Consider the following 15,370-nt stretch of genomic DNA (forward strand, 5'->3'; position numbering starts at 1 on the left):
GCACCCAGCCCATCGATGGTCCATCGTCGTCTGCTCCGGCATCTTCATCTTCATGATCATGCCCTTCGTCTGCTCCGGCATCTTCCTCATCATCATGTCCGGCATCTTCTACATGATGACTGTGTACTACATCTACTTCGTGATCATGTCCTGGAGATTCTTCGTCGTCTCGCCCGCCCTCGCCGCGGTTGTCTTGCTGCCCTTCCTCATTTCTTGCCCGGCCCCCATGGACGACTTCATAATCATCTTCATCACCTTGCCACCGATAGCCATCCATGAAACCACGCAAGAGCAGGTGGTCCCGCACCTGTACGGAATCCGGGTCAATAAGGCTCCTCAGCTTGCATCTTCGACACGGACATCTTATCTCCGTCTCGTTCTTTTGAAGCATCTCGGCCTTCGCGGAGTTGAAAAACCTATTCACGATGCCTTCGGTCATCGTGCGGACCATGGTCGCCTGCGGGGTAGAGCAAAACGATATTTTAGAACCAAGAAAAAAATTGGCATGACTTTGCCTAAAAATAGGACAAAAAAGAATGCATAGTGCCAAATTCTCGCCGAAACGAAAATGAATCAACATTCCGGCAAAATATTGGCAACTATCGCATTTCAGATACCGGTACCTGCAAACACAAACATATATGCAACACCACAAACATACATAGATCTAGCTAGGCCATAAAAAGTGCATGTGCGCACGTTGTTGGAGGGAGAAAAAAGTAGATCTACAACATAAAGAAAGCTTTCCCCTTACTTATCTATCAAAAAAGGTAATTTAACCACTTAATTTGGATGAATCTATGGTGCAAATGGGGTGAGGAGGAGGAGGCAGCCGAGACAAGCTTGGAGGAGGAGGTGAAGAGAATGAAGTGGGGAAAGTGAGTGTGGTAGGTGGCTGTCCAAAATATCTAGCTGGTCCCAGGTTACTAATGGCGCACCACCTACAAATGCGCCATTAGTAACCCTGGTTACTAATGACGCACCAGCTGGTGGTGCGCCATTAGTAGTTTTGCAAAAAAAAAATGTTAGTAGTGGCGCACGGGGTGAGTGGTGCGCCATTACTAGTTTGAACTAGTAATGGCGCACTGTGCCCTGGTGCGCCATTAGTATTTTTGAAAAAATAAATAAAAAAAGTTTGTTAGTAGTGGCGCACCATGGGTGTGGTGCGCCATTAGTGTCCATCACACTAATGGCGCACCAACACGGGTGCGCCACTGCTATATAGTAGTGGCGCACCACATGTCTGGTGCGCCATTAATGTCCATAAGATCCGGACGGCCGGAGTCTTCATCCTCAGTGGCGGATCACAAGTCTTGGTTGAGCCTTTGGGACACGATCGCGCCGGGCAAAGTTAAAATCCATATGTGGAGATTGATTCGGAACGGGCTTGCTGTGGGAGCGGAATTAAGGAGGAAGATCAAGCAGGGTGTCTTTTGCACTGCGTGTGGTCGGGAAGAAACAAACTACCATAGATTCTGGGGTTGCTATCATTCTGCTAAATTCTAGAAGATAACACAGTCGGAATTGGGAGCACCGGTGGCGATCCCGCTGGAGTCAGCTTGCTCCCAGAGTGCGTTGTCAAGATGGTTGATGTCGTGGTTCGCGGAGGCTACGGATGATGAGCGAGCGGTCATGGTTCAGGGTGCATATGCGCTCTGGCTCGCGAGGAATAATGCACGCGATGGGCAGCGGATCGAGGAGGCAGAGATGATAGCAAAAAGAGTCTTCCATCTAATGGGCGAGTGGCAATCGATACATGGCCGGAAGAGCAAGCAAAACACACCAGCGGTGAAGGAGAAATGGGGGCCCCCGGAGGAGGGGTGGGTGAAGGTAAACGTCGACGGAGCCACATCGAAAGGGGGTGACAACGGTGGAGCCGGGCTGGTATTTCGGAACCATGATGGTGCTTTCTTGGGAGGTTTTTGCCATGTCCTTCCACTGGGAAGTGACCCCGCAAGGACTGAACTTCTGGCGTGCAGAAGGGCCGCACAGGTGGCTGAGGAGCTGAACATCGCCAACCTACACGTCGAGATGGATTGCAAGGAGATCGTATGTAAACTTCAATGCACGCAAAAGGACTTCTCACCGCTATGGCCTGTGGTGGAGGAGGTCAAGCGTCTGCTGGCCTCGAGGGAGAGCTGGAAGATTTCGTGGGTTAGGCGTGAGGCTAATAAAGTTGCCCACTTGTTAGCTAGGGAAGCTGTTTTTTCTAAGTTAAGCAAGGTGTGGCTGCATGTGCCCCCAGATTTAATTTTGCTGACTCTTTCGGACGAAATCCCCGTGTGGGATGTTTAAATAAAGGTGGGACGGAATTTCAAAAAAGAAATCGTTATATAGTTGTATGTTTGACTACTAATTCTTGCTTCTTCTTTTTTTGTTAGCTTGGGCTCAAGTGTTTCTTTCTTGTGGACATCTGAAGGCATCGCTTCTAAACTAGAATGACATCTCACTTGCATGTCTATCTTGTTTCTCGAGGATTGCGCATACTCCCTCCTTTCATTTATATAGGGCCTAATGCATTTTTCGAGGTCAACTTTGACTAAATGTTAAAACAATAATATATGACATGCAACTTACACAACACATATCATCAAATTTGTATGTGAAACGAGTTTCGAATGATATAATTTTTACATTGTACATATCATGTACTATTAATCTTGTCAACAGTCAAAGACGGTTTTGAAAAAACGCATTAGGCCCTATATAGCTGGAAGGAGGGAGTATTTAACTTTACATATTGGTTACCAACTTCAAATTGCATTTGTCTTGCTCCCAATATGGCTATATGCCGATATGCCGAGCTAGTTGATTGTGAATTTTTTTCTTTTTGGGAATTTTGGAGTGAAAGAATAATATGATTTTATAGTTTACATCAAAGTTATCGATTCCGTGATCAGGAGGAAACAGTTCATCATTTGTTTCTTGCTTGCCCTCCCACAAAGTTGTTATGGTGCACAATTCATATGACATTAAATTTGCCTTCACCTACACGTACGTCGAATATGCTTGGTAACTAATTAGGGGGTGTATAGTATAAAACTAGGGCAGTGGGAGTTTGTGCTTTGCTTTGGGTTGTATGGAATTATATGGATCGTTGTGTTTTAACAGAACAAAGATCCACAACTTTTTTGCAGGTTAACCACCGAGCTACACGATGGATCAGTGTGTGGTCCTTACTTCATCGTGCGGAAGTGGGGGAGCTCGTGGTCTTTAGTTGCAACCAATAAGAGATTGTAGCACGGGATACATATAACCTGTTTGAATGGCGGTCCAATAGTAAGCTATGTGTATATATAACATATCCTATTTCTGTTGGTCGTGGTTGTTTTTGTTTTACTTTTCTCTGTGTACTTAAGTACTGAATTGTGAGACTTAAGCCTTTGTAAATAAATGGATGTGTGCATCGTAATGATGCACACAGGCAGGGGTAATCCCCCTTTTCCAAAAATAAATTAATGGAAGTTATTGATAATATTGGTTTCACAAGCAATTTCAAGCAGTTTTGTGCCATATTAAGTGTTTCATGTCTTAACTTGACATCTACATGTCACTCTAGTTAGTTTGTCCATGTCCTTTTTCAAAGAAATATGAACCAATAATTATTTATATTATTTTCAATCCAATTGCACATAAACCAGAGGCATTATACGACAATGCATCTCCCACGTATAAGCAACACAATTATCAACATAAAAGAAAACGAATACATGTAATGCTTCATAAATCATCTATGGTTATTGAATCCATGTGATCGAACTTAGATTTGAATTTATATGTGACCAACGTGCTATTTTCATACATTTTCTTGACCTCATGATTTATTTGGGTTTACGAAAAGATTTGAAAGTGCAAGAATCAAATTATGTCAAACATGTGTCCATAACTTTCCTGCATTGAGTATTTTTTTTAAAGTCTCACAATACATGAATAATGCAAGCAAAAATGTAAATATATGAGCTGTGTCTGCTCTTCGATGCCATGTAATGCTATTATAAAGTGCAATATATTTCATATATTCATTTTCTCTTTAGAACTTTGTTTGGTAAATCAAATGATTGTCATGTTTTGTATGTTGGTGTATGAATAATCTTCGTAGAACCCCCATGCTTATTGAATTCCTCTAGTCAAACTTGCTTTACTATCTATATTGTACATTCAAATCAAATACAGAGCAAAAGGAGAATATTTAATTTTAGTGAGGATGATGCCGTCAAATCTAACAGGTCGCACAATACTCAAAAAGACCTATAATGCACCATGGTTTTGTACTAACTAGATGCAATACGCATATGATATCCCTCGTCAGTGGTGTCAAGTTGCACACGACTTCGTTTGTTGATAATTTATACGATTGTCTATGCACTTTTTAAATGCCCATGGGGATGTACGACCCAACCACCTAGGTCAAGTCCTCATGAATGCGAATTTGGGTTCTTATTCTTTCACAAAAAAAACATAATTGTAGGGGCTTCCCGGCTCGTACCGCATCCATTAGAAAAAAACTTCTAAAATGTGTGCGCTATTCTGTTCAAGGTTTCGTTATGACACGCATAATTTCCCATACCTATGAAATTGGCACCTTGGTGGTTAGTTTTATAATGCATCCTAATTACTCATCTAATGAGAAAATGGAAGACACGGTGAATTAGCAATGTCATGTTATATCTTGATGGGATGCATTGTATCGGTTCATTGTCTTGTGGTGTAAATGATGGAAAATGCACTGACTAGTGAGGACATGTTATACCACCGTACACTATATTTGCATCATTTAGCTATTTGGATGATGTATTACTTCTTGCCATTGCATAGGAATTGTTTTCCAAGGTCGTATACCATTTTGAATCTTATCACGTGTGACATTGTACATGGCCGGGTAATGGGCTATTTAAGCCTCATTTGAGGTAACACCGAATCCAAGAGGCACGGGGGCATCTTGTTGGCAGCCATGCCCGACGGGCAAGGAAGAAGGGGGTGTAATATAGATTTTTTATCCATTGTTTAATTGGTAAAATATCCTAGTTATTGGTCAGTAGTCTTAGCCCTTGACAAAGCTATCTTATCCGAAAGAAGGTAGTCATAAAAAGATTACTATCCATTCTTACATGTTACCAGACCCTTGGCACGACTCATAACTAGTTGTATGCCCAGGACATTGCAAACACGCCAAGCAATCTCGTTGTTCATCAATGTGGTCTACTCACCTTCTTTATAAACTTCTTCTTCACCATGATTACATTAAGCACATTTTTTATTACTCGGAGAAGGGTCTTGGCCATGTTAGTGTAAATAGTAAGGTGCATCTTACACCGTTTTGGTGCATATTATACGTACTCACACAAAGGCTAAACTATACTTTTTAGCTATCATTATTCCCATAACTCCATGGCATAGAGAAGATACATGAATAACACTAGTTTTTCTCTGATATTGCGTTAGTTTTATTTAATGCTGCAACCTTTTATTGTTTCAAAAACAAATCATTTTTGTGTATTATTGTTTTCACTTGTAAAATATATACCCTCTGCTTGCTAATTTGTTCATAATGGTGTAACTATAATCTAAAGTTGTGATGTGTTTGCATGCTTATTGTAATCAGTTTTTGGAATGCAACTCAAATGATTTGATCGTAGTCATTCAAAAATACACAAGGAAGAGTATGTATTTCTCACCACCTATAGTAAAAATATCACCAATAAAATTGCAAACAATAAAAATACGACAAACAACTATGAACGACTAGAGTAAACCAAACATGCTAACGAAGTAGGTAATGTATATTTACCATATGAACTTCAATTTTTTTATTTTTTTACTATTTTCCTACTTGTGTTACTTGCATTTTTGACAAATGCTAAGTTTCGCTGCCACCAACAAAACAAAATATTTCTTGCCCGTGGGGGACCGGGTTGCGTGGCACCATGAGAAAAATGGAGAATTCTCGGTGAGAAGTGCTTACAAGTTGGCAGCATCGAGTCTTCCCCAATTAGCCCACAACCCTTCGAGTTCATCTAGTGATCCGAATGACCGAAGCATATGGGATCTCATCTGGAAGTCAAAAGTGCCAGGGAAAGTGCGAATTTTTGGCTGGAGGGTGGCTACCAATACACTAGCTACAAAAGAGAACAAGTGGAAACGGACACTGGAGCTGGATAATACTTGCAGCATTTGTGGAAATTGTATGGAGAATGAGCATCATGCTGTGATTATGTGTACAAAAAGCAGGGCCTTAAGGGATGCCATGAGGGAGATATGGAATCTACCTGATGAAAGCAAATTTTGGTACACAGGCGAGAACTGGTTACAAGTGCTGCTTGATACTGAATGCGAGGAGATGCGCACCAAAATTCTATTGCTTATCTGGCGATGCTGGCACCTGAGAGAAGACTACATCCGCAATAACGGAAGAGAATCAATTGGTGGCTCAATGCAGTTCTTGAAGCAGTACGAGGAGGACCTGAGAAAGGCAGCAGACTCAGCTGAATGGACGGATGGAAAAGTTACAAAAACATTCCATGGCTCCTATGCCCGGGGCGATGTACCCCCTGACCGTGCTGCTGAAGACACAGACGGACGGTGGATTCTGCCGGAACGCGGGGTAGCCAAAGTGAATACTGACGCATCATTCTCAGCCGATACAGGGGAAAGCAGTGCATGAGTTGTAGCACGGGACTTCCGAGGGTTTGTGTTTGTGTCTGTCTGTAAGAGACTGCCCCGGTGCCATAGTGTAGAAGAGGCTGAAGGCCGTGCTATTCTAATCGGGTTGCAGACCTTGGCTGGCTTATTCAATGGCAAAGTGGCCCTAGAGACAGACAACCAAGGAATCGCGAAAGAACTGTTGGCTAAGAACCCTACACGTTCACCCAATTATGGCCTAATCATGGACATAAAGAAAGCCATGGCCTCCTTCTCAGCTTGCAGTGTTAAATAGGTGAGGAGGAACAGAAACTCACTGGCCCATGGACTGGCCACGGAGACAAAAAACACAGGAGAGCAAACACTGATTTCTGACGTTCTGAATAGCCTCCGCTCCCTTATGCTCTCTGAATGTACGGCCCCGTTCTGAGTAGGCGTCCTACTCTGTTCTAAAAAAAAAAAATCTTGCCCCATGGTTGCTCAACTTCTATTGCAACCAATAAATGTTCTCGCATGCAATGCCTTTTCTTTGATGCAAAAAACTATATCTATGACAACGAGTGCGACTACATACATCTACATGGATATATAAAGCAGTCCGACGACTTCAAATTTCTTTGCAACATTTCCAAATTTGGGTTGCTCATTTCATGGAGACAGTGCTATCAGTGCTGCATCGTGTTCCTTAAAAAAATGTCAAATCATACACACATGTACCATATAATTACCTAAATCGATTGTTTAAATGCCGGTATTACAATCACAATGTAAGTACTGTTTAGGAGTTCCTATAGATTCACGAAGGACCATATTAATTTTTTCTTGATTATGGATCATATCATATATTTTTACGGTCCGGACAAACTGCAATGTTTTGAATTTGCATTTCAAACATGCTCAAAACCCATCAAAACTCAACTTCTGCAAGGGAAATGGCATCCATAGAATCAGAGTTGGTTCTCGGTGCTCTCTCCCCCATTTGTTGTTACTCAAATATTAAAATTTCTCCCAAAGCATGTGCACTCATGTTTACGTCGATGGTAAAAATCGAAGAGTCGACGTTTACAGTTCTTCAGCAAAGTCAATGGTGTGCATGACTACCCAATTCTTTGGCGAAGTCAATGTTGTCAACAAATACCTGCATGCCACATAGACATATTTGAGTCTCGGCTCGGTGAGCAATAATTGAACTAGCATGATGGGAGCAAGGTAATACCGTTTTCCACCCATCAGGGTCAAGCACAGATGTGATCTTGGTGCCGATCCCTGGCAAGGGACCCGGCTCCCGCACCACTTGCCCTCCGGACAGCTTCACCACCTCGGCGGTCTTGTAGACATTGTCGGTGCCTATCGCTATCTGTTAAAAACCAACATATCGAGAGCTTAGCGACACAACAACAATGGTTCCAATCATCTACGAATTGCAAAGGCAATGGAGTTTATCCATCCATACCTGACCATAGGCATTCCCCTTGTCATATTTAGCGACACCGTACTTGTAGGTCAGCTCCACAACTGCATTCCGGTCTTCGGGCCCATACCCCATCAACGCCACCGTATACTGCATCAGAGTTTAATACATCACGCTTTACAAGAAATTAGATACTCCATCCGATCCATATTAATTGTTGCTGATTTAGTATATTCTTTTAGTATAAAGTTATATCAACGACAATTAATTTGGATTGGAGGGAGTAGTAGATTGAGCAGAGTGATCACCTTGTTTCGAGGGTTATCTTGCTTTCGGAGCAGTTCCATACCATAAGCCTACAATTTTGCGACAATAAGTCACTCTGGTGATCACTGAGATACATTAAGCCGTTGAACTGCCATGAACAACAAGCATTTTTAGCTGCCTACCTTCTCATAGAAGCTTATGGCTCGGTCGAGGTCGCCGACACGAAGCATCACCTGGCATAGTGGCTCTCGAGTCCCTGGCCTGTCAAGGATCTCAAACTTGTAGCCATCGGGGTCTTCGATGAACGCGGTCACGGTCTTGCCACCCTTGACAGTGCCATACTCCCTTGTCACCTTGCCTCCCTTTGCTCTTATGATTTCAACCGTTTTGGCCACCTGTTGTGACCAATCATAAAGGTCCAAGGCACGTTACATTAGTGTTAACAGAGCACCATACTTGATTCTCAAAAGAAAAACAGAGCACCATACTTGTCACAACACAATTGCAAAGACTTGTGAAACGGTGCCTTACATCATCGGTTGCGATGCCGAAATGACCGAACCCCGCTCCAATATCATACTTGTCAACCCCGTAGTCTGCAGACGAATCGCCACGATCGACGTCAGCAACGATAATAAACTTACAGTAAGAATGTGCTTCTTTATCGGGAAAAAAGTGCTTATACTGTACGACACGGCATCTAAGTAAGAACTAACTGTATGTGAGCTCAACGACGAAATGGGCGTCCTCGCGGCCGTATCCGAGGAAAGCATTGGTGTACTTCTCTTCGGGTATGTCACGCTTCCTCAGCAGCTTCATGCCCAGGCATTCGGTGTAGAACCTGCATTCATTGGCCCCGTCAGAATCCTCCGGTAAAAAACGACATCACACCGGTGGTGCATCGCGGGTACTACGGCCGGCCGACTGACTTGATGGTCCTGTCGATGTCGCCGACGCGGTAGACGACGTGGAGGAGCCTCCGGTGGTCCTTCTTGGCCCAGGCGAATGCCTCCTCTTTGCTACAGAAGGTGGCATTAGCGTGCGCGGCGCCCGCCGAGGCGCGGAGCTTGGGCGCGCCGCTCCTGCTCAGCCTGATCGGCTCCGACCGCAGAGCTGTTGGATGAAGAAGCAGCAAGGAATGAACGGAATCAACCAAATGCAACGCAACGCTCTTTTTTTTTTTTTTTTGCTGTTCGGGCCTGCTGAAATGGAGGAAGGAACACATGAGCTCACCTGCAGCGGTGGAGAGGAGCATGAGGGCGGCACACGCGACGGGGCCACGGCTGACCCTCATCGTCGTCGGCGCGTGACGCTGGGCCGTCCGGTGTGCTTGCGCGCCGTGCGCTGTCGTGGCTGGCGCTTTCTTGCTATCGCCCAATTTCCCCTGTTTTTATGTACAGTATTAATTAAGGTATATTTTTCTGTTAAAAAAATGTTGAACATGCTACTCGGCTCTAGCAGGCGGGGCCCACCCATCACATCTCGAAACCAACGAGCAGTCGAGCAGCATAGGCTAACCAGACCAGTGAGGACTGGATCATACCTCGCCGGCTAACAAAAAAAGCTGAAAAGCTCGAAAACCACAAGCGGCACTAGCGCCGCGGCGAACCTTGTACAGGCTCACGAGAGTAAAAACTTATGAGAACGCAAGCTAGCGGCGGAGGACCGGGTCAAGCGGGATAGCGGGCGGGAGCGCCGCACAGATTGGCGCGGGACGGGGAGGGGAGAGGGGAGCTGACCTGCGGCGAGCGGGAGGAGGGAGCTGGTTGGAGTCGGCGTGGGGGAGGAAGGAGGGTGTCGTGAGTGTGGGAAGATCAAGGAAGGCTAGCAACAACAACGACAACAGGTGGGTGCCGAAAGGAGGCAGGGTGGGACTGGGTGCACGTAGGGCAGGGGGAGGGCACCCAAAATATCTACCTGCCCGCCCTTTGCCGACTTGCCGGCCCGCGTCGACGTGTACGATTACACGGCCGCGGCAAGACGGTGGTGGCCCTGCCGGATCCGTCTGTATCCTTCTAGTGCGATATAGGCCCCTTCTCACATGTGTGCCCGCCTACTTCTTTTTTCTTTTCAAATTTGCCTCGCCTCATTAATTATATATAAAGGACGTGCTACACGTCAGTCGGCGGATGTTTTTAAAAGATCGGCCGGGTCGCAAGCCATCGGATCTAGTGCAATCTCGCGGCCGAACGTCTTCCTTCACTTTTGCAACGGAAGTCGGGTGGCGAGAATCCTTTAGATACAGAGGTCTTAGAGCAACTCCAATGGGGCGACCCATTTCGTCCGCCCGCGTCCGTTTGGAATATATGGTGAACCAGGGAAGCTGTGTTTATATATTGATAGAATGCACTGATTTACTACTTTTGTGGAGTAAATAGTGGTCAACCCACATACCAGTGAGGGCATGTTGTATCATGGTACACTTTGTTGCAACAATTAGTTGTTTGCATGTTATATTACTTATTATTGCCATTGCATAAGAATTGTTTTCCAATGTCGCGGTTATCATTTCGACTCTTGTTATATGTCACATGGACGAGTAATGTGGGTTATTTGAGCATGATTTGAGGTAATACTAGACCCAAGGCATTGTGGCAACTTGTTGGTAACCACACCTCAAGGGCAAGGAAGAAATGGGCTAGAATATAAATTGCTTATTCTCCGGTTAACTGATAGACGATATATGCTCCCCCTTTTATTGGCCAGTTGGCTTAGTCCCTAAGAAAGTAATCTTGTCTAAAATGTTGCTCAGGTTGTATTGTAAATGAGAAATGTTCTCATGGGCAATACCTTTTCTTTGATGCAAAAGGATATCTATGACTTCAGATTTCCTTGCAACATTTCCAAATTAATTTATGGATATAGTGCTATCACTATGCCATGGTGTTTAAAAACCAGTCAAATCATACATACTCCCTCCGTTTCTTTTTACTCCGCTCTTCGCATATAAGATTTGGTCAACGTCAAACTGCACAAAGTTTGACCAAATTTATATAAAAAAATATGAACATCTACAATACTAAAACTATATAGTATGAACATACGTTTAATGGTGCATCTGATAATATTGATTTCATATTGTGAATGTTTATATTTTTTAATATAAAGTTAGTCAAACTCTACAAAGCTTGACTTTGACCAAACCTTATATGCGGACTAAAAAGAAACGGAGGGAGTACATGTACCACTAATACCTACATTCGCTCCTTAATGGTTGGTATTAAAAATCACATAAGTACCATTTTAGGACTTGCTATACACTATGGAGGCGGGCATATCGTTTATGATCCTGGATCATATTGTTTTTTACGGTCTGGCCGAACACATTCTTCTGAGCTACATTTCAAACTTGCTCAAATTTCCCCATAAAATTTGAACTTCTCCATGGGAAATGGCATCCATACAATTGGAGTTGGCTCTCGTTGTCCTCTCCTCCGTGTGTCGTTATTCAGAGATAAAAAATTCTCCCAAAGCCTATGCGCTCATGTTTACAAAAATGGTAAAAGGGTAAAGAGTTGATGTTTACGGTTCTTTCCAAAGTCAAAGTTGTACATGGTTACCCGCAAAAAAAAAGCTGTACATGGTTACTCCAGTTCTTTGGCAAAGTCAATGTTGTCAACAAACACCTGCATGACAAATAGACAAACATTTAAGTCTCAAACCGGTGAGCAATCAATGGTCCGAAGATCAGCATGATGGTGAGAAGGTGATACCGATTTCCACCCATCAGGGTCCAGGATGGCTGTGATCTTGGTGCCGAGCCCCGGCAAGGGACCTGCCTCCCGCACCACTTTCCCTCCGGATAGCTTCACCACCTCGGCGGTCTTGTAGACATCGTCGGTGCCTATCGCGATCTGTCAGAAAAAACCCAGCATACCGAGAACTTAGCGACGCAACAACAACTGGCGGTTCAAATCGTCTATGAACTGCAAATGCAATTGAGTATGTCCTTCCATACCTGTGCATATGCATTCCCCTTGTCATATTCAGTGACACCATAGTTGTAGGTCAACTCCAGAACGGCATTCTGGTCTTCAGGTCCGTACCCCATCATGGCCACCGTATACTGCACAAGAGCTTGTCCAGTTTAACACATGGCGCTTCACAAGGAATTAAATGATAGATTGAGCATAGTGATCACCTTGTATTCAGGGTTGTCTCGCTTCCGGAGTAGTTTCATACCACAAGCCTACAATTTAGCAACCAGATGTCACTACGGTGACCACTGAGGTACAACAAGCCGCAAAACAGTCAAGACCAACAAGCAGTTGTGAGGTACTACTTACCTTCTCGTAGAAGCTTATGGCTCGGTCGAGATCACCGACACGAAGCATCACTTGGCATAGTGGCTCTGGAGTCCCTGGCCTCTCTAGGATCTCGAACTTGTATCCGTCAGGGTCTTCGATAAACGCAATCACGGTCTTGCCACCCTTGACAGGGCCAGGCTCCCTAGTCACCTTGCCTCCCTTTGCCCTTATGAGTTCAACTGTTTTGGCCACCTGTGGTGACAAACCATCAACGTTCAAGGCACATTATTGTTCAAAATAGAGCATCGTACTTGTTACGAAATAATCATAAAGGCTCATGAAATGGTGTGTTACATCATCAGTTGCGATGCCGAAATGACCGAACCCCGCTCCGACATCGTACGAGTCAACCCCGTAGTCTGCAGATGAATAAGTTGTCAGGTCCACATTAGCAATGATAAAAATCACAGTGAGAATGCATTTGTTCTGTGTGCCATGTAGTAAGAATTACTGTAGGTGAGCTCGATGGCAAAGTTGGTCTCCTCGGGGCCGTATCCGAGGAAGGCATTGGTGTACTTCTCTTCGGGTATGTCACGCTTCCTCAGCAGCTTCATGCCGAGGCACTCTGTATAGAACCTGCAACCATGACCCGTCAGAATTCTCTGCTGAAGAACGACACCGGTGTTGCAATGCAGCTACTACGGCCTGCTGGCTGACTTGATGGTTTTGTTGATGTCGCCGACGCGGTAGACGACGTGGAGGAGCCTCCGGTTGTCCTTCTTGGCCCAGGTGAAGGCCTCGTCATTGCTGGAGAAGGAGGTGGCCGCGGCCTGCGCGGCGCCGGCGGAGGCGCGGAGCTTGAGCTTGGGCGTGCTCATCAGCCTGATGGGGTCGGACTGCAGGGCTATTCCAGGAAGCAAGAAACAGATGAACGGAATCAGCCAGACGCAATGCTCGTGTTCTCGGTCGGCGTGGAGGAAGGAACGTGAGCTTACCTGCGCCTGCGGCAGCGGTGGAGAGGAGCATGGATCTCCGGGGGACGGCTGCGGCGGCGGCGGCCGGGGTGGCGCAGGCGACGGCTCCGCGGCTGACGGCCATGGGGAGAGCCCTCATCGTGGTCGCAAAGCTGGGCCGTCCGCTGTGCTTGTGTGTTTGGTGGCGCTTTGTCGCGCTATCTATCCTCACTCACTTAATTTCCTGGCCGAGAATGCCGGCTCCGTCTGCCACTGTCATCGCTCCAGTGAGAAGCCGACACCTCCCCTCGTATGCAAGATTAGTACTCCCTCCGTCCGAAAAAGATTGTCCTTCAAATGAATGTGTCTAATATCAAGTTTGTGTTAAATACATCTACTTGAAGGACAAGTTTGGAACAAGTTTTTTCGGACGGAGGAAGTAGTTTGCTAGCTTGTTATGCGATATCTGCTACCAATTAGGAAATTTATTTTTTCTAGGAAAACCACAATGAGAGTGGTTTTTCTAGCTGTCTACCGGGTACGTGGATGCCACATGATAAATAATGAGATTCGTGTAGTATTCGGCGGTCAACATGTATAGGCAGGTTATGTACTGAAGCGCAACCCATGTGTACATCTGCACATGTTGCATACCATTAAATTTAACACAGCATGTGTTGGTTGCGGGGTTAGATGTTGCCTAGGTCATAGCATTTAAGCGAGGCATAGCTCTCCACTAAGCATACTTTGTTCCTGGCGGCTTGGGCGGGGGAACAGTACACTTTGTGGCGGCGGGGACATGGATCCGGAGTTTTTTTTTGAACGAATGCTCACGAAGAGCCCGACTTTGAATTAACAAAGCTATCAACTGGCCAGGAGTTACAACAAACAACCCAAATTATTGCGGTCAGAACGATACAATGGGGAACACTGGATTGAGACACTGACTACAACCTCCACAGGCAGCTAATGAAATGGAAATTAAGATTATAGCTTGCAAAGGCCGAGCACTCCACACTAGGATCATTTGTAGCAGAGCGAAGCAGCAGAGTAGGGCATAGCCGACCTTCGAAGATGGCCATGCTCTAGGAACACCTAGAGAAGAAGGGGAACAACAACTTCCTTCTCTATCACGAAGAGGGACCCTTCCCCCTCGCCATGGCTCGTAGGCGCCGCACCGTCGGGATTTCGAGAAGCTCACCCTAGAGCTGGAAGAATGCCGCCCTCAAATCGACAGGTGAACATAGTGCGACCACTTTGATTTGGGATATCCCTAGCCGGCCGCTCCGCCACGATCCATGCCTAACTACTTGGAATGAGCTTCATGGAATCGGACGACGAAGAGGAGGCAACTCAATCCCTCACCTGCAGAGCCTCCCGACCACATCCAGCCTCCCTAACGACGCCTCCAGCAAGGTCACGACGCGCAAGGCGCCGCCGCCGTCAAATCCACAGTGGATAAAGGGTTTTCACCCGGGCACGGGGGTCGGGGTGGATAGCAGGGGACCTCGGCTGCGTCCCCATGGAGGAAAGCAGCGCCCTTGGGCGTTGCCGCCTCCGGGCCGGCCGGACCGGCCAAGGTTTCCCATGGTCCCCTAGCTGGCCACCAGCACGCACCAATGCCAGAGCCAGAGAAAAAATCGCTAGCTCCCACCGACGGTGAGAGAGAGAGAGAGGCGGCAGGGAGAGGGATTTTGAACCTCCAGAACTGATGAAGAAACTTCGCGCCGTGGCCGAATTCCACCAGCCACCCGCCGCCCCGCGCGGCCAGGCACGCTGGCCAGCACCCCTACGAACACCGCCAACCGCCCGACGGCGCCGCCTCTCCGGCTGGGGCCGCTGTCAGTGTCAAA

At 45.9% G+C, this 15,370-nt stretch overlaps 2 protein-coding genes across 3 annotated transcripts; both read right to left on the minus strand.

The window, feature by feature from the left end:
- Positions 1–7,432: 7,432 nt before the first annotated feature.
- On the minus strand, positions 7,433–10,223 carry LOC123123330 (probable lactoylglutathione lyase, chloroplastic). Of its 2 annotated transcripts, XM_044543820.1 has the most exons (10): positions 10,057–10,222; positions 9,551–9,701; positions 9,247–9,430; positions 9,034–9,158; positions 8,849–8,913; positions 8,500–8,712; positions 8,359–8,406; positions 8,093–8,200; positions 7,856–7,996; positions 7,433–7,777 (listed from the first exon to the last, which is right to left on the minus strand). In XM_044543820.1, exons 2-10 carry the CDS (start codon positions 9,609–9,611, stop codon positions 7,721–7,723), a joined length of 1,002 nt encoding a protein of 333 aa, XP_044399755.1. In that variant the 5' UTR covers positions 9,612–9,701; positions 10,057–10,222; the 3' UTR covers positions 7,433–7,720. The 2 variants fall into 2 exon arrangements, with proteins under 2 accessions (XP_044399755.1, XP_044399754.1); XM_044543819.1 differs by having other exon boundaries at positions 7,433–7,996; positions 10,057–10,223.
- A 1,371-nt stretch (positions 10,224–11,594) lies between these two features.
- Positions 11,595–13,815, minus strand: LOC123123331 (lactoylglutathione lyase GLX1). The gene is made up of 9 exons (XM_044543822.1): positions 13,560–13,815; positions 13,282–13,468; positions 13,076–13,200; positions 12,919–12,983; positions 12,604–12,816; positions 12,459–12,506; positions 12,276–12,383; positions 12,031–12,171; positions 11,595–11,943 (listed from the first exon to the last, which is right to left on the minus strand). The coding sequence occupies exons 1-9, from the start codon at positions 13,675–13,677 to the stop codon at positions 11,902–11,904; spliced, it is 1,047 nt and encodes a 348-aa protein (XP_044399757.1). The 5' UTR covers positions 13,678–13,815; the 3' UTR covers positions 11,595–11,901.
- Positions 13,816–15,370: the final 1,555 nt, after the last annotated feature.

The sequence above is a fragment of the Triticum aestivum genome, chromosome 5D (assembly GCF_018294505.1).
Source record: "Triticum aestivum cultivar Chinese Spring chromosome 5D, IWGSC CS RefSeq v2.1, whole genome shotgun sequence".
In the NCBI taxonomy this organism is placed as follows: Eukaryota; Viridiplantae; Streptophyta; class Magnoliopsida; order Poales; family Poaceae; genus Triticum; species Triticum aestivum.